General features: G+C 49.0%; 1 protein-coding gene across 1 annotated transcript; it reads right to left on the reverse strand.

The window, feature by feature from the left end:
- Window positions 1–47: 47 nt before the first annotated feature.
- Window positions 48–18,357, reverse strand: LOC122370729 (the record flags this gene model as incomplete). The annotated part of the gene is made up of 15 exons (XM_043346594.1): window positions 48–602; window positions 896–1,029; window positions 1,415–1,501; window positions 1,881–2,010; window positions 2,815–3,071; window positions 3,296–3,478; window positions 3,791–3,795; window positions 5,831–6,502; window positions 6,677–6,873; window positions 8,486–8,704; window positions 11,194–11,307; window positions 12,039–12,145; window positions 12,946–13,153; window positions 15,219–15,330; window positions 18,241–18,357. Coding segments are annotated over 15 exons (2,641 nt in total), but the record flags the coding sequence as incomplete, so codon positions are not given.
- Window positions 18,358–18,686: the final 329 nt, after the last annotated feature.

Here is an 18,686-nt window from a genome sequence, read left to right on the forward strand (position 1 = left end):
GTTGTATACCATGGAATGCTATCTCATCACGCATTTTTAATATGCATCGCATAAAAATTAGCGTCTCTTTGTTTCCCTTTCAACATCGAACGTCTGCCTTTATTTCACAACGGCATGGTCAACAATTAACACTGATTGGTAGGAAGAACTAATACGGCGTTCCCAGTAAGGGACGGCCACATGTCGCTGGACAAACACTGTCGGGTCACAGGTGCCTTTGCAACGCCGATGACACGCTGGTTGATAGTTCCCGGTATTTAGCTGACTGGGTCGCGATATGAAACAAATCCTTGAGCCTTGTCAGGACCCTATTCACTTGTACAAAAACAAGAATCAAGCTCGAATGTCGTGGTATTCGGCGACAGACTCTATTGGAAGATATGTTCATGCATCCATTACTGTACAATAATCCCATTGCACGTCATGTCTGAGGTACATACATTGACTTGAAGACGATACATGAGTGTCAGCCTATGGTAATAGTACGCGGAGATAACAGCTTCTCATCGGTAACGGAAGTCCAGCGCTTCTCGCGGGGCATAGAGCGCCTCGTCGCCCATCTCTTCCGCCAATGTGATGAAGTCCGGTGGTGTTTCTCGTATCTGGGGAAACAAGTCGATTATAAATTTGTAAGAACTTCTCCACCCCTTTGGTTGAGACAGGAAGTTTGACTGAATGTTGTCGATAAAGTCAAAGCAGATTGGGAGTTATCATAATCGTTAGTGCTTATTTTAACGATAATGCAGCGACTAAAGCTGATGAAGCTAAGTTATAACTAAGCGTGCTCAGACTGCGGTGTTCGTTCATAGCATGACTGGGCAATTATGCTCGTTATATGTATTTTCATTATTTATATATTATATTATATGCATATATAATTATGTATAGGCCTTACCTGACAGTGTGAGCCGATGTAGCCGGGATGACACACGCAGATGGCTCCCCGGCTGTCCTCCACGCAGAGACCGTGCTGACAGGCCGGCCCGACGGTCTGACAGGTGACAGGTCGGCCCCCGCGGCAACCGTCATCTGATGGTAAATGACGGCATATGACGGCGAGGCAATAGCATGCGAATGGTACTTAGGCGGGATATGGTTGGCTTCAGACCCATGAGTTTCAAGCCCTGTGCATCAAAGTCAGCATCATGATACGGTATACGGCACGGATGCCTATTCAAGATGCAGCCCGTAACCACAGGCCAGTTTCAAACATGATTCTAAAACTCAGGCGACCACGGACCTGCAGACAAGCTATCATAGGCATCCCCGTCTGATCGTCAGGTTTACGATACAGGTCCTAACTAGATCGTCATTCGTCGCTTTACTAGATTTGTCGCCTTACTAGATCGTCATTCGTCGCTTTGTGCTGCGGAGAGGCGATCCTTTCCAATAGAGTAAGTTCAATTCGACTTACCGACTCGAGTCACCCACTGATGCCGGTTAGAGCCGCAGTATCGACACGGGTTCTTCGGATTGGTGTCTCCCGACCGGTAACATTGACCTGAAAAAAGAGAGTCATAACGACAGAGAAACGAAAAGATGCTACGTACGGGATGGCATTTCGTTTTCATGCTACATTTCAAAATGAAAACGAATGTGTAGCCTATTCAAAAGAATATAATTCAAAACATTTCAAAATTCGTAGTTCCCAATCGTTCATTGCCAAGATTGCTATACGCGATGAACGCAGAAGCATTCCCTTCAGTTCGGGAAGTCTTTGTTGACTTTCACTTCATAAATTGAGCTCATGTTCATGCCTCATGGTTTATCGCTTGCCAGTCCACGTGGTAAGTTGACAATTCCAGCGTCAGGATCTTTTCAGGCACCATCTAAACAGCAGTCTAAATGACATAACTCCAACATCCCAGACCAATCCTCACCATTTATGATGCAGGAGTCGATGACGGGAGCACAGGAGACGCTACCGTTCCTCTCTCGACAGATCTGACAGTCGCTGTTGTACGTTTTCAGAACCACAGCATCACTCCAGATGACTCCGTTGTAAGAAACCTGAAACAGCGAAACAGACAGCGAATCAAAAGTAACCCATAAGAGAGGAGAGTTTGACTCCGTGGTCCAGTAGCATGGACGATAGGTTCATTAACTGCGATCAGATGCATACGATTATAAGTTCATCTCAAGCACCAGCCATCACTAACTTCAGCATGATAATGACCGGTCACAATCGATTTGACGTTGCTGATTGTTAGGGATAGGTAGGCACCTATATGCCTAAGACGGATATACAGACACGAGGTAATACGGCTGAACACTATGCCAGCACCTTGGCCAGCACAGTAAATCACTAAAACCTTGCAATCGTGTCAAAATGTGTATGCCTAGTTGCCTACGGGATATCTGTTTCAAGCAACGGCGTGCTCTAATACTGTGCCGCCTGCCCAGGCGTATTGCGGGACAGTATCATTCCAGGCGCTGAATGGTGCTGCCATCTAGCGACAGTGCTGTCTAGCGATCTAGCGATTGCTCAATCGAACTAAGCTTGTGGACGGTTTGTATTGAAACGGCAACTCCCGGCTGCGCCAAGAGGAGAGTTTGGCAGCGTCACAGGGGCGGACTAAGGGGGTGTTCGCTTTGCTGTACAGCACCCACTCCTCAATAAGGACATAAGAAACCAGAGGGCCTCGTGGAACGTGGTGGGATGCAACTGTTGCTCAGAATCATCGTCGGAGAGAAGCTGAAGCTATCCAAACCATTTAAAAACACCACTTATTGTTAGCTACCAACGGCAAGGGCTGGAGCTCAGCCTAATCAATCACGACGTAATTTTCTCGCCGGCTGCTACGACAAACACACCTGAATCGTCCACGGTACTACATCTGCCGTGTGGCGCAGCCTCCTCACACTGGCGACGGGCAGGTGACACTGTACTTCCTCTGCAGACCGGTAGGTAGCAGGTGCGATGTTCCACGCCTGCTCGCCCTGCCTAACTCGGCAGCGGAGACCGACAGACGGCCAAAGGTGGCGGCCTCGGATGGAGATGGCGACACAGGATGCCGAGGCCAGGTCACAGAGGCCCTGCTGACCCACCGAGGTCACTCGGGGCACCCACTCTGCGAACGGGATGTCAGAGTTAGACCGCTGTCCCGGTGTGCCTACATAGTACATTCCAGACACTGGCTATGACAGTACAGCTGCCCAATGTCCATACTCCTTAGTAGCCAGTAGGTAAACTGAAACTTGAAAGGAGAAGAGGAGAAGACATCAAGTCAGATGTGGAAGGAGACATCAAGAACATCCCACCAAGTCACCATGAGAATAATGAGGAATCACCTACCGTTCGGGCGGTGGTCGTTGACGACCTCTTCACCCTGCTGAATACAGTCGCCACCGGCACAGCTCTCCAAGCACTGCAGCCCTCCCTGCTCTGCGGGCGACTGAGACAGTGCTGCCACCTGGCAGCGGTCCTCCAGAAGCGGCGGCAGCAGCTCGGCCCACCGCTCGACAAAACGGCCGGCGTCTGGAAGTCAGGTGAGTTGTCAATTACGAATTTCAGGGGTAGATAAGGATTTGAAAATATCATAGGTGATTCGAACACCCTCCGACGTTTTGCAGTAATAGCTAGTGAAAAAAAAACGTAAAGAGAGAACGAAGCCTCTCAATTATCAATAGGTGCGTCAGGGGATAGGTCAGCACCCTTCCCCCTGTCCATGGGAGGTGCTAACATTCGGTTTCCAGCCCCACACCGACATATTTCCTCGACAAGTCTGAAACTGTGATGCAAGTACTCCCTTCGAGGAACGAGAAAGTTTCCTTTTTCTGAGTTACTCACTTAGGCTGGGGGATCCAGAGCGTCGTAAGCCTCGTCGCAGCTGCGACGTGTCGCAAGTTGTGTAGTAAGTCGTTTTTGAAGGGATCAATCGATGAGTAGCGTTACTTAAGTAGTAAAGTCTATCGCAAATAGCCTGATTTGCGACACAACTTACGAATTTGAAATAGCAGTCGTAAGTTGTGTCGCAAGTTGACGTTGCCTTGAGGAAGAGGTCACAGGTCACAGGTCATTCGGGTCATGGTCACGAAATTTACATGGTAGGTGTAAAATTGTTTAAACTTTAGATCCTGAAAATTTGGTTGCAATCCGTTGACGCTAACGCGAGTTATAGATCTTGAACTGACGGGTCGTCTATGAGGCCTCAATCCGTGCCAGCGAGAGTGTTGAAAATGGTGCGTAATATGTTATATTCACATTTATTGGGGTATTCGGGGATATGAAGTAGCCTAACACCATTCCAGCAACTACTGGCGAATCCAGAAAGGCGGTCTTGGACGTTGCAAGGAGCAGCCTCCAAAATATTCTCCCAATTCCAAAAACGACGTGTCCCAGCTGACCCCGATGACCTCCAATGAGCTCTGTGATGACCCCAAGTTGACCTTTTTGACCTGACCTGTCCCAGATGACCTCCGTGACATCCTTTTGAGTTCTCTGATGACTCCAAGCTGACCTCTGTGACCTGACGTGTCCCAGATGACCCCCATGACCTCCAATAGAGCTATGTGATGACCCCAACATGACCTTTGTGGCCTGACGTGTCTCAGATGACCTCCGTGACCTCCAATTGAGCTCTCTGATGACTCCAAGCTGACCTCTGTGACCTGACGTGTCCCAGATGACCTCCATTTGAGCTCTGTGATGACCCCAACTTGACCTCTGTGACCTGGCGTGTCCCATATGACCTCTGTAACCTCTAAGCGACCTCTACGATGACCCCAAGCTAACCTCTGTGACCTGACGTGTGCCAGATGACCCTCATGACCTCCAATAGAGCTCTGTGATGACCCCAAGTTGACCTCTGTTACCTGACGTGTCCCAGATGACCTCCTTGACCTCCAATTGAGCTCTCTAATGACTCCAAGCTGACCTCTGTGACCTGACGTGTCCCAGATGACCTCCAATTGAGCTCTCTGATGACCTTTAGTTGACCTCTGTGACCTGACGTGTCCCATATGACCTATGTGACCTCTAAGTGACCTCTCTGATGGCACCAAGCTGACCTCTGTGACCTGACGTGTCCCAGATGGCCCCAATGACCTTCAATTGAGCTCTGTGATGACCCCAAGTTGACCTCTGTGACTTGATGTGTCCCAGATGACCTCCGTGACCTCCAATTGAGCTCTGTGATGACCCTAGGTTGACCTCTGTGACCTGACGTGCCCCCAAGTTGCCCTCTGTGACCTGACGTGTCTCAGATTACCTCCGTGGTCTCCAATTGAGCTCTGTGATGACCCCAAGTTGACCTCTGTGACCTGACGTGTCCCAGATGACCTCTGTAACCTCCAATTGTGACCTCCATCTACAAATTTCTTACCTCTCTCTGACCTCAAACTCTCGGAACTCATTTCTTCTAAAGCATCGATTCTAGATGCCCTATAGCCACGAATCTCCTGTGATCGATCCCAAATTTTATGGCAAATCACGTGAGCGTTAGCAACCACAAGTCACCCAGTTAATACAAAGCTTCAGAATCAGAGAACATGCTTGACCTTGCTGTCTCATAAGCTCGCAAACCAGAAAGGCGAATGTTCCTTTATGCGTGATAGAGTTTTCGACCTTACTGACGTTTACTACGGGATCAGCTGATCGTGTAGCCTTTTAAATTCTCGAGTAAAGCGGGTATTTAAGCCTCGTCGCAGCTACGTTCTGTCGTATCCTCCGACAAACCCCTCTTTCCTCAACATCCCTCCTTTTCCGCTACGACACAACTTGCGACGGCATATGTGTCGTAACTTGCGACGTGTCGTAGATGGACTTGCGACGCCCTGGATCCCCCCGGCCTTAGTGTAAAGGTGTTCCATAGCCCAATAATCCAATCACAATACCTGAAGTAATGCCACCAAGTTCCTCACGTACTTACAAACTGTTGCTACTACAACCATCAACCCAATCATTACCTTAAGTGTACTGCAGTAGCTGATGGCCTCACCTAAGCGACAGACGTCTCGAAGTGCCACCATGACTGCTTTGTCGATTTGGGCAGCACACGCAGACTGCCGTCGTGCGTTGGCGATGAAGTGCTCAAAGTTATGCCGTCTTTTCTCGGTCGGAAGAAGCGGCTCGGGTTTGTCCCCAAACACTGCGTTAGATTCATAACCCCCGCCTTGTAGCCCGCTCGACTGGACCTCAGCCTTGGCTCTCTCCAGTTGTGTACCAGTCTGTGTGTCTGGAGTGAAGTATGGTGTGTCATCTGGCAGAATCCCTGGAATTGGATATATGTCCGGCCGAGTTTCGAGTGTTGAGCCAGCGGCTGATCCAGCCATTGTTTTTAATTTTCCGTCTGTCGTGTGTTGTTTCTCCGTTTGCGATGTCTGCTCCGGGGCGCCGGCTGCCGTTTCTGGCACAGATTTCGGCGGCGAATCTGGAGTAGGTTCCGCTGGCGTTTCAGATATCGTTTCTGGCTCCAGCGCGCCACTGAAGAGGTGATCTGTGAGCTCCTCGAAGGGCAGTTCCTCCAGATGGTCCTGGGCAGGAAGACTGCGTTTGTTCCTCCTGTTTGAAATGGAAACAAACATCGAGTGAATGAATATTCAGGCAAGTCACGACGTTACGCATACATATACTTCCAAAATAATGTAGCATGTGTCTCTTCATAATATAGTATACAAATATCAAATAAACAAACAAACTAAGCCACGAAACATCGTAACAGCCGTCTCGGCTCACCTGCGTCCCCGACGGCCCGCGGTGAAATGTTCCGCTGGTGCTCCGGGGCACAATCCTGTCTCTGACTGACCATGTGACCTTACAGAGACCGTGACAGACAGTGCCCGGCGCCGACCGGCTGGGGACTCGTCCTCGCTCCGGTCCTGGTCCACGGGGAAGGCATGGAGTCGCACCACCAGGCCCGAGCCTGATGTTATCTGTTGAAATTGGACACGAGATAACACGGCTGAGGTTTGCCAGCATTGTACAGCTGTACACCAGAGACAGCATGAATATATGCTTGTTTAGTTTGACGTTTGCAGGCGGTGATGAACAAATAAAATCGGGAATGAGTTTTGTTCGCATTTCTTTCTCTTTTTAATTTTTCCTCTCATTCTATCTTTCTCTATGTGATAGGAACTCTGTCTCTCTCTCCTGCCCCCCCCCTCTCTCTCTCTCTCTCCTCTCTCTCTCTCCTCTCTCTCCTCTCTCTCTCTCTCTCTCTCCCATCCTTTATGACCACCATCCATTCTCCATATCCTACTTCTCACAGCGCACCTCTCGTCTCCGCCCGTACCACTCGCGGGAGATTCATTGCTATCAGTATGATAATCGAGTTCGTCTTCAACATATTGAGCCTGCAGGCCGACCATAAATAACCCGCTATATGGTGTATAAGCGAGCCGGGATAAAGGCACGGTCGGCGCAGTTTAGCCGTCAGATAAGGGCCTTCAGCCCAGGAGGGGCAGCGGAAGATTGCCTTATAATTTGAAACGGTTCCCGTGACGTCCTTGCTCTCTTATACCTTTCCAAAATTCCGGGATGGCGTGACAGAAGGGCCCGGTGAGTAAGACGAATGTGGGCCAAGGCTGGGTAATCGTTGAGTCTTAAATGCCGCCTAAATGTGGTACTAAATGTCACTAGTGTGTGAGATCATGAAAAAATGTCACCCGAAATGCATCGGTGTTTTTGAAGGAGTGGGCGGCGTACGGTATGCATGCAATACAGTTTATACAGGGTTTCGGGAGATGCTCAAATGTATGAGCATCGAGAGTACTTATCCATCCATCTTTTCAAAAGATCTCAGCCAGACAATTCACTGAACCATTTCACCCTTCTCATAACAGACGTACGGTTTGAGTAATGGTTGTTCACCGCTGAATGCGCATAGATGCCAGAAAACAATGCATCAACGTTCTCCTGGATAGCGCTCTGGGAAATGATGAAACGTCTTGACATGAAAACAAAACTGTTCCCGTCTCCTTTGATGAAACTGCTTCACAAAGAAGCGTTGTTGACTTTATGAATGGTGTAACATGAAGTGGTATGATAATGAATGCAAAGTTCTATAGAAATGCCAACATAGCATAAATAGTTAAAAACAAAACGCGACTAATGAGAGAAGGAGAACGTTGCAAACAATAGTAACACAATATTCCTTACAATATTTAGGCGGAATCAGGTAAAAGTGTGCAGAAACACCCATAAACACAAAGGTCACCTTATTTACAATCAATGCAAATGCCGTAGCTGTGTTCTCGTTGCTCGGATTTACACTTTACTGTGAATGCGAGGTAACTGTAAGCATCGCTTTATTTCACAGGCGCTCACACTAAACTGAATAGATTGCTGTTCTACATTCCCACCTTAAATCACTAAAATAAACGAAACCAGCTGCTTCAAATTTGGCAGCTACGCCTCAGCAATATTGTATGTATGAGTGCCACAAAAGCTACGTTCGCAGTACCGCATCGTACCAGAAAACCGGTACCGTAAATACCTGTCATACCTATACGCAGTACCGCAACAGTACACATAGACGGAACCTACCAGCCAGGCTGAGTCGGGCCTCGTTTCCAGCACGTGCAGCTGCAGCCCGCGGCCGGCCGGCGCGGAGCGGCGCAGCGTGGGCTCTCTCCTGTCCACCGGGTCGGGGCACACGTCCACCTCTATCCACTCCGAGCCGGCGTCCACGGTCACTGCGCAGGCGCAGAAGGAGTGTCCGACCCGGCCGCCGCATCGTGTGGCAACAGTGCTGACCGTCACCTGCTAAAACAATGTCCACGGGATGGAATATGACCGCAGGAATTCCAAGGTTCCATCAGCATGATATCGTCATTCTGTCAAAGAACACTGACGTGCCGCGTCAGATAACGCCACGGTACACCAAATGACAGCGCGTGACGCCGGTCATATTACATAATCACGAGCCGTCATGCTTTGAGATGCAAGTGTGAGGTTTCATCATATTCTGAAACACGCGGATTCATTCAGCTGCCCAGCTACATTAAATTAAATGGTTTATTTACATATACTAGCTATTTACAAGATATATGTAGATATTCGAAGCTATCACAATGCTCTACCCCATCCCTCACCTATTCATCCTAGCATCCGATACCCATACCCGCCACTCGAGTTACATACCGTTCTCCCCGCCGTCGGCTCGGCCGGCCAAAAGAACGTGTTGCCCGGCGCGTCTCAGGGTCCGCAGTCGTGCGTCGAAGCCGACGACGTGTCTCCCGTCGATTAGCTGACAGATGAGCGGGGGCCGACGGCCTCACCTGAGGATCGGTAATGAAGCTGGTTAGGTCCGAGACCGGTCGGAGATGGGCGATGTCTCACGTCTCGATTTCTTTGTTCATCATAATCAGCAGCGGGCAGCAGATCCGGCTCGGTCTTTGAAGATGAATGGTCGAGAAATCGAACCTGAGGATCGCTTTTTACCTGCTAGCTGTATTATAAGTAGGAGACAAACGGATGCCTTGGAACTGGATTTCTTTGAACAAGTCTAGCAACATGAACTCACGAGCACGACTGCCAGTGGCCATTGTATACCACGTCAAGGAACACTAAAAATACTCAAGCTGTGCATTTTATTTGGTATGCAATAAACCAAAACTTAAATAAGAAAGTAAAGTAAACGAAAGAACAAAAGCGTACAAAGGTGATAATCGAAAACACGTCTTCATCGCGTTGGTTCATCATCATTTTCATTGTCACCGTCGTAAAAATCAGCCATATCCGCGATTCGTTTCACTTTAATAGTGTGAACACTGTCACATCTCTCCGCCACCATGAGATTGGATTACCTCCAGCTTTCGAGCCACGCTGAGTGGAATCTCACAAAAGCCCAGGAGCCACCAATATTGCACCCGGTATGGTTTATTGGTCGCACCAGCGGCATTGCTGGCCTGTCGTGCGGGCGCTTTGTCACAATGTCTCGGCGGCGGCAGAACATCGTTTGTAACTCGGCACCGCCCAGCGCCGGGAAAGGCCCTCAGTGTGACGGCCAGTGTTCCCAGAAACCTCTGTCACCTCGTCTGACGGACAGACGCCATATTGTCGCTGATTGGGTACCCGATCCGGGCCGGATCTGCTGGCGGTCAGCGCTGAGAGAGGGCCGAGACGGCCGGCCGTGCTCCTCAAACCCGATCTCCGCCAAAGGGTCAGCGGACAGTGTTCGGCTCCAATCGTCCGCTGATGAGATTTTGATCGAAACGTCCGCGGCCGCGGCCGGAAATTAAACTGTGACTTTGTTCCGCACGTGCTGAAGGGAGCAGAGTGGGGCCAGGGATGGTTTCATTAATTATTTGCTATCCGCGGTCTTCGAACAAGGCGGAAATGTGAAAGACATATGGCTCTTCCTCAGACATTGAAACTGTCATCGAGGATTATAAAATTCCGTATTTTTGTGACAAGGTTATTGCAAAGACGATAAAGAACTTTGTCTGGGATAGGAAGGTATAGAATAAATGCTGTGCATACGGAAAATAGACAGCATGAAGTCTATCAGTGCCAGCGCAATGATAAATTAAATGATAAGTCGTAATAAGCATGGGGGTGCAACCATTCTGGTATAACACCAACCCACCACATACCCAACCGTGCCTGTGTAGCCTGGGCAATAACATACCGGGTGCCAATATACAGCACACACTCGTAACGGGCTGCATCTCGGTAATGGTGCCGGGGAAGTAATGAACAGACCAGGCATAGCACATCCATCTTGTGGACCACAAGGCGTGGCGTGGTTCTGCGATAACAAATCCTGGTGCTCCTATGGTAATATTAGCGTTTTACATATTTTTGTTTTTTGACTGTTTGTGTAGACTGACAAATATGTATAATAGAAGGTATATAAATTTTGTATAGGTATAAGACGTATGTGACAGTCAAAATCCACTCGGTCTATATGAGAGCAATAGCCGACCACCGACTGTCACTGTTCCAGTATGGGGGAGACATCGCCCGCTACCGGTGAATCCAGGGATTGTCCGTAAAGACGGGGTGCTGATCCGCGGGATTTGCCTGTAGATGGTAACCGTGATAAACTCTCAGCGCCTGACGCCCACAGGAGGTTCATTTATCCATATTGTGCCAGTCAATGGTCCTACAAAGTGGTCCGGGTGAAGTTTACAGCGGCGTACTATTTGATGGTCTGAATTATTACTGCGACGTACTGACGAATGATTTATTGTGTGCTAACTGTACCAACAATGTTAAACGTACCCCAGTGACTCAAATATCACCCTTACCGTAAGTGCGATAACCGGCGGTTGGTACTCGGCCCACTCCGGCCCCAGATCTGCCCGGTTCTCCAGTATCACCCGCAGCTCAGCAGTGATCGGTCGCGGTGGACCGTCGTGAGGCTGTCGAGAGAGAGAGAGCGGCCTGTGAGGTCATTGGGTAGACGAACCCCCAAACGTACCCGACGGACGGATAGACCCGCTTCTCTGCTAGAGCTTGGACGGAACTCTTTTAACAAGAAGATTTGCCCTGTTTAGGACAGGTGGAAGTTGGAACTCTGTCTTGGGCAAATAGACCATTTCTCGGACAAATCGACCCCATATCGGTAAGATGGACAGTTACAGGTGCAGCACTAGGATACCTACATACTGGTGGCCATGGTTCGTGACGGTGGTCAATAAATTATGTCGAAATGGCGAGCACTAAATACAGCAACTCTAAGCTGAATGACTTTCATAGCTCAATCGTGTTTGTTCGGCGTGAATAATCACCCTACCGGTGGTTCAAATTTCCACACAGGGAATTCATTAATGCACGATTGTTAACCATTTATTCAAATTCGATGCGCCAGCTGCTCTAAACGACGGCACGGGTGGTCAGGGTAACAGGCGAAGCCGATGACAGGTCACCCGTGTTACATCGTGTCAGACGCCTGCCAACCAGCCTGACATGTCATACGCCTGTCAGCTTGTCTGTCACATCAAACGCCAGTCAAGTTGCCTGTCATGTCGTCTCTCGTCAGTCATTAGTCACCGCCACACGACTGTCAACTCTCATCATTTGAACGACGTGCAGTGACATCTCTAACTCGAACTCATTAGTGCGTCCCATTTACAACCGCTATATAACTTACCGCTCTGCTGATTGTTGCCGTGACGATCTCAGGCCAGCAAATGCCTCCCGGACAGTTGAAAGATACCACACACTTGTCAAGGAGTAATAACTGGGTTCCGGCTGTCCCTGTGAATGAGAAATGGAAATGGTTATATCTTACTGCACATATTGCACCATTGCTCTAGCTTCAGACGCAGAAGCCAAAAGAATAGCCCTTCCCGGTATCTCTAATCCCTAAACCGAAGGACTTGGAAAGGTACTTACGATGGTTTGTGATTCTGTTGCCACGGTATTTACTCAATGTGACCCTTACACCGAGATGAACCTTCAAGCTCCATATGGAAAGCACACGCATGTACTTGAAAAGGGTGAGCACAAAAGTGTGTCGCACTTGAAAATTAGATGGACTATATTTGCACCAGCAGTACACATAAAAATATGCTCATTATCCAGTCTTTAGCCGCCGATATTACCTTTTGAATTACGGCAGATGACTTGGACGAGATTCCGCTACAGATATCTTTCACTGATCATCTCGGATATCAAATAGCAGCTATGAATGAGCGCGATCATCGTGAATGCGCCATTGCCCTCACGTCCCCACACTAATGACCCATTTTCTGTTCCAGACATCGAGGAGGCTCGCCCTGATTGCCAATCTCAGCAGAGTGCCGGCACTGAAAGACGCTGTCATAGTTCTCACTTCTCATCCCGTCAATGGCCATCGTTTGTTCCTCACGAGCTCCAGCGTTTTTATTGCTGATTATCTTTGAAGACTTTTTAAAGTATTCAGCATAGTCCTGCTTTCTCTTAAGAAAACAGAGTGCCTGTATGCCTACAATAGATGTAACAATGGTTTGTGTTGGCTTTCAATTCAGCACGGGCTAAAACCGACAGTTTATCTTACATCCAGTCCGTGACCTCACCTTGCTGTAGCGGCTGCAGTCTCAGCAGCAGCCGACAGTTCTGCCTCGGTCGACAGGTCACGGGCGCCGAGACGGACAGGGTGAGGTCGGTCCGGCCGTCCCGCGTCTGCCGACTGCTCCAGGTCACCCCCAGGCGGGTGGGGGGAGAGCGCAGGGGACGGGGAGGGGGATGTCCGACGGCCAGCGCCGGACGGACCTCGCAAATCACCTGCGAAACAGGCAAAACATGTTACCTGGAGGGAAAAGGTGGCTTTGCATCGCTTCGTGAACGATCCACTTTTAAAAGTTTGATAACAATAAAGGCGATTTTTGAGTAGTATTACTGGAAGCAGAAAAGAAAATTCTGCCGATAAATATCGGCTAGCCAGATATTTGCCAATGATACCCAACACACAGAAAAATATTGACACCGTTAGCGGTGTAATTGCACAGTACGTATCTGAGCACTTGAGGAAAGTTAATTTAGTCCCTTCCCCGCTTAAATTACTCGCGCTTCTAAATGAACACCAGGAAAAAGGTAATAGAACACTGTTAGGAGGGTTGGGTGTTTTGCTACATGTAGTAAAACACCCAACCCTCCTAACAGTGTTCTATTACCTTCTTCCTGGTGTTCATTTAGAAGCGCGAGTAATTTAAGCTGGGAAGGGACTAAATTAACTTTCCTCAAGTGCTCAGATATGTACTGTGCAATTACACCGCTAACGGTGTCAATATTTTTCTGTGTGAAGCATCATTCGATGTCAAGCATCATTGTCATTGTTCGCCGTGTAAGCGATGATAACTCATGTGACTCAAGTTCAGCCTGCAACTCATGGGGACTGGTATGGCCGTTTCACCCTCCGACAGAAGCCGCGTCAGCTCAGCGGCGGCTTTAGCGGATGGTCCATTTCCGTTTCCGGTCCGGGGAGCCGCCGTCGCACCTGCGCGGCCTCCAGAGACACTGCGCACTCCGATCCTGCGAGCTGGATCATTTATTTTCCCTCAAATCTCTCCGTGCAGCTGCGCGGCCAATCACACCGCGGAAACTTGAAGCTGAGCTGTGCGGCCATCCATAAATACTGGATCGGAGCTCTGTTCGCGACATGTGCTGCCAGCTCTCTGAAGTTTACCGAGTGTTCGACAAAGTTCGCGCTAGGCGGGAATCTTTCAACAAATTTACATCTCGAAGCGACTATTTTGCGACGAAAACAGGAGGCTGTTGAAGAACTTAGAGAGTATTTGCCATCGTTCAACAGGAGTGTAAATATTCAGTTTCATTTATCATGCTCTTCATTACACTTTATTCAAAACTGCATGCTATGCTCTCTCTTATAAGACAACACTTTTATGGGATTTATAGAGAATTCGAAGAAAAAACGTTGTCCATCGTTCTTAACCTTCGATTGGGCGTGTATTGCACTAAGGCAAGCTTTGTAATCAAATGGATAAGGCATGGAATTCTCTACCATGGAGGCATGCCCAGCCATAGTTTTCTTCTTAAAATAACAAGCAAGATCTTTCATATGATAAAACACATCAATCGTGCTACTATCGTGCAAATATCGTGCCTGGTTTCAAATCTTCAAGGCGCCATCACGCCAATAATTCTACATTACCACCAGACAAAGTCGAAACCTTTTGACAAAATGTTTCTGGAACACATTGCAGTGAATCCTTTTAGGAGTACTCGGGCGCATTGTTATTGACTTCAATCACGAGCTACGACGCTGACTGATGTTGAAAATCGCAGAGACAGAGAGCGTGCATCTGCTCTGATGGAGCGAGCAAAGGCGGACGATCAGACGGAATGGTATGCGGAATCATCGAAAAATTTGAACGAAACTAAATAAATGTTTCGAACTAAATAAATTACAGATTGCTGATGCCGTTCAATTCACTACGAATGAAATTTTTCAAAAAAGACAGCCACAGAAAGAAATGGGTGAGAGAGAGAGAGAGAGAGAGAGAGGAGAGAGAGAGAAAGAGAGAGAGCGAGAGCGAGAGCGAGAGCGAGAGCGAGAGCGAGAGAGAGAGAAAGAGAGAGAGAGAGAGAGAGTGAGAGAGAAGAGAGAGAGAGAGAGAGAGAGAGAGAGAGAGAGAGAGAGAGAGAGAGAGAGAGAGAGAGAGAGAGAGAGAGAGAGAGAGAGAGAGAGAGAGAGAGAGAGAGAGAGAGAGAGAGAGAGAGAGAGAGAGAGAGAGAGAGAGAGAGAGAAATAGAGACAGAATAACAAAAAAAAATCCTTAATTCACGTATCAAGCTCCGAACAGGTGAGAGTGCGGACGTTAGCTCTTACCTGATCTCCAACGCGGAAGTGTTGACCGAGAGGTACCCGATGGAAATTCTCTCTAGTGACGGCTGTTAGGATGTGCCGAGTCGAGTTGGCATCAAGGCGCACCCAGCTAAAGCTGTAGAAAAGACAGGCAAATGATAATATCATCTGTGGGTTCTAAAAAGCGATTGCGATGGCAGATACGTGTCTGAGAACTTTTCGGTGTTTCTGGAGAATTTTCAGATATTCACTGTGCTTAGATGCTGTGCCGCATGACTTCGGCGCACTGCGGGATAGCCGCAGGCTATGCCACTGAGGATAGCCTCAGTGGCACGGCTCTTTGAATAGTAAAAGGAACGACACGTTGTCGTTACTTTGCTGTGATACGAGGATCACACACCTGGTTGATATGTCTAGTGTCGGCCCTTGTGCGGTATGTGGGCGGTAGCAAATACAAGCACCAGTGCAGATAGGTAGGTACTAGGTGCGTTACTTTTTACAAATGTCATTGTGCGGTGTGATGAAGGCGGAGCCAGTGTTAAATCATAAGACTTGATTAGAACTAAAACTACTCCGTTTCCGTCTTTTCGTCTGGCTAGCCATTTTCACCAAATGATGAGCCTTTTTAGCCCTCACATCTTCACCGCAAATTACACTGAAGATTCACCATGACCATTATCAACGACAATCAAATGAATCAGCCAGAAAACATCGCCGGAACGGCTCACCGGCTGCTATTTCAGGAGGGCTATGATCCCTTCATCAGAGAAGGAGCAGTGCAGACCCATCTGGTCGCTATCCCCGGCAGTTCTATATCATCCCTACAGCCGCCGCCGTCGTCTGCGACGCCAGTTGTTTGCAGTGGGTCGTGGGCAGCGGCGAAGTATCATGGTTGAGTATCGTGGGGGACAGCAGAGGACCATAGACTACGGCTGAGGGCTGTGAGTCGTGATTGAGTGCCGTGTGGTTAAGGACAGTGTGGCCAAAACTGAGGACTGTGATTCTTGACTGACGAGTCGCGTGTGTGGGTCACGATTAAGGGCAGTGGGTCTGCTCGGCCCGTTCCGTCATCGCCATCGGTCCTATCCGCCAACGGTGGCACTGCCAGTCTACAGCGTCTAATGGACCCATTCTCTCTGAAGGGTGCACTCCGCTGCACACAAGCGGAGTCCTTTGAGGCAGTGCGGGCGTCCTGGCACTCGACGGGCGTACCGGACACTCAAGGGCGCCCGTCGCCCGGGCGGCGGCGCCCGGGCCAGCCCGGTGGAACGCACCTGGACCAGTGACAGAACGAATCCGCCAGACTATTAGCGATGTCCCGTGAGTGTCGACGCCTCTCAAACGGCGAGTGGGTCGCTACCGGGCGAGCTAAAATCGTCAGAGCGTAGGTGTCGTCCCAGAAACAGACCCATGATGACGTTGTGGGGGAGAGACCTGTGGAACAGGATCCCTAGATCCGCTTCAGAGGTAAATCTGGTCACCGTAAAACATATGTACAGAACAAAAACCAGCATTCACCGGCAGAGTATTTTGAGCTACAGACGCGAGAGCGGCGCGACGCAAAAGTGAGTGTACGGAAGCTGAGGTGGCCCTGAAGACTTCATCTTTTTCTTTGCAAGGAAGTATTTATGATTAATTGCATCAACATGCCTACAGCTGATAAAATATCGTTAGTTATTCTTCATGTCTTCCCATGGCCACCTTGTCTTTCTTTTTGCCACAGTTCGTAATGTTACGAGTAGAAACTTCGTCGGCCTCTTCTGCATTTCCTCCCCTCTCTCGCAGCCTCTCTCTCTCTCCCACACACCGCGGACCGACAGGACGCATAGCGGACAAAGACTGATCGGTCGCCGCCGTCACTTTGACAAATGGGCGCCGACAGTGACCGCACTGGCCAATAGGACTATTCCATTACCCAGCATAGGGCGCCGGTCGCCCGGAATGTCGAGCCAATCCTTTTCTCCTGGACCGCAGAGGCAACGACGAGGGAATATGAGACGAAAGGGGTGATGGAAGGAGCCCGTGCTGCTGCATGGTTGAACTGAACTCAAGTGAATGGGGAAAGAAAACTGAGTACGTCGTGCAGTGATATTCAATCCAGCCCTGTTGCCAGTCTGTCAGTACAGCGCGGCCAACAGCTCATAGACATGGGGCCGAGGATGAGCGGAAAGTGGATTCACTTCGCTTTTCTCTGATTGACAATCTTGAATAATGAATATGTAAGTAGCTAGCAAAGCAATACACCTTAAGTTTGCAGTGCTAAGTGTGAAAGCGTTAAATAGTTCACGACTATGGTGAATCATTAAGCACTTACAGGGATTAAAAAGAACTTGGTATCGCTCAATAAACTAACTCGTATCCTCTAAGAATTCCCCTGACAAATAAATTCACTTCTTTGGTGGGTGGGCTTTCGGCGATTGGCCGAGCCGATCAATAATTTCCGTTCGGAGATACGGCGCAGGTGGCTAGGGCGACCGCCGAAAACAGGTCAGATAACTTCCCTATCTCGGCGCCGGCGACTGACGTGGCCAACTTCGAGCGACAAGTAGAACTTGTATGGTTAACTTTGATCTCCGCCGACCAGAAACGGATGACTGGGCGACGCGGTACCTAAATTTAAATACACGCAGGGAAGCATTACGCCTGTCTGAGAATTATTGATATAGAGTTATGATATTCTTAAATCAGCGGTATACAGATATGAAATTATATCTTAATAATATATTCTTAAGCTTTCCTCCTATTAATTATTTCGAATCAGGCTGGCAATAGAAAGCAGCTGCTCATGTCATCTCAGGCAATTTGCCGCTAACCTTTAACAGCGATTTTCCAGATGCTACGATAATTGAATTTTCAATACAGCCTCACCGAACATCGTCTGAGACAAAATTGGTGTAATAAAGTTATATCAAGGGAACACAAGGCCAGCAAGTCAGTTGTAAGTAATATGTCAGTTCCGACTTCCGAGAGGTGCACTACGTTACTACTCTTCGATGTGAGAAATGGTTATGATGGCTTCATTTTACACCCATACAAAGAAACATACCTGAGTAGGTCTCCGCCTTCGTAAGACGTGAGGCGGCAGAGCAGGTAGTTATTTCCTCGCCACTTTCTGGCTGCACCGAGAGTTCCTGTGATGTAGTCGACCCAGCCGCACTCAGCACTGAAACCAATGAAATGTTATAATAATAAGCCGGGCGCACATACCGGTGAACATTTTAAATGGCCCTGGTGGCGCAGTTGGTTAAGGCGTCGACCCGCGGTGCGGGCGGTGCCGGGTTCGGGTTCGATTCCCGGTTCCGCCCGTTCCGCGGGCGTCGTCCCCGGCCGTGTCACCAGGTGTGGGGTAGGCTCCCACTTCAGCCGTAGCCTGGGGGTGGGAACAAGGGCCAGGAGAGGAGGAGCCCTCCTGTAAATGGTACACAAGTGCCCTTGGAGGGAGGCCTGAATAAAAAAAAACCGGTTACATACGAACTTTGCATCTTGTCGCCT

This window comes from Amphibalanus amphitrite, unplaced genomic scaffold, assembly GCF_019059575.1.
Source record: "Amphibalanus amphitrite isolate SeventyFive unplaced genomic scaffold, NRLGWU_Aamphi_draft 001163F_arrow, whole genome shotgun sequence".
Lineage (NCBI taxonomy): Eukaryota > Metazoa > Arthropoda > Thecostraca > Balanomorpha > Balanidae > Amphibalanus > Amphibalanus amphitrite.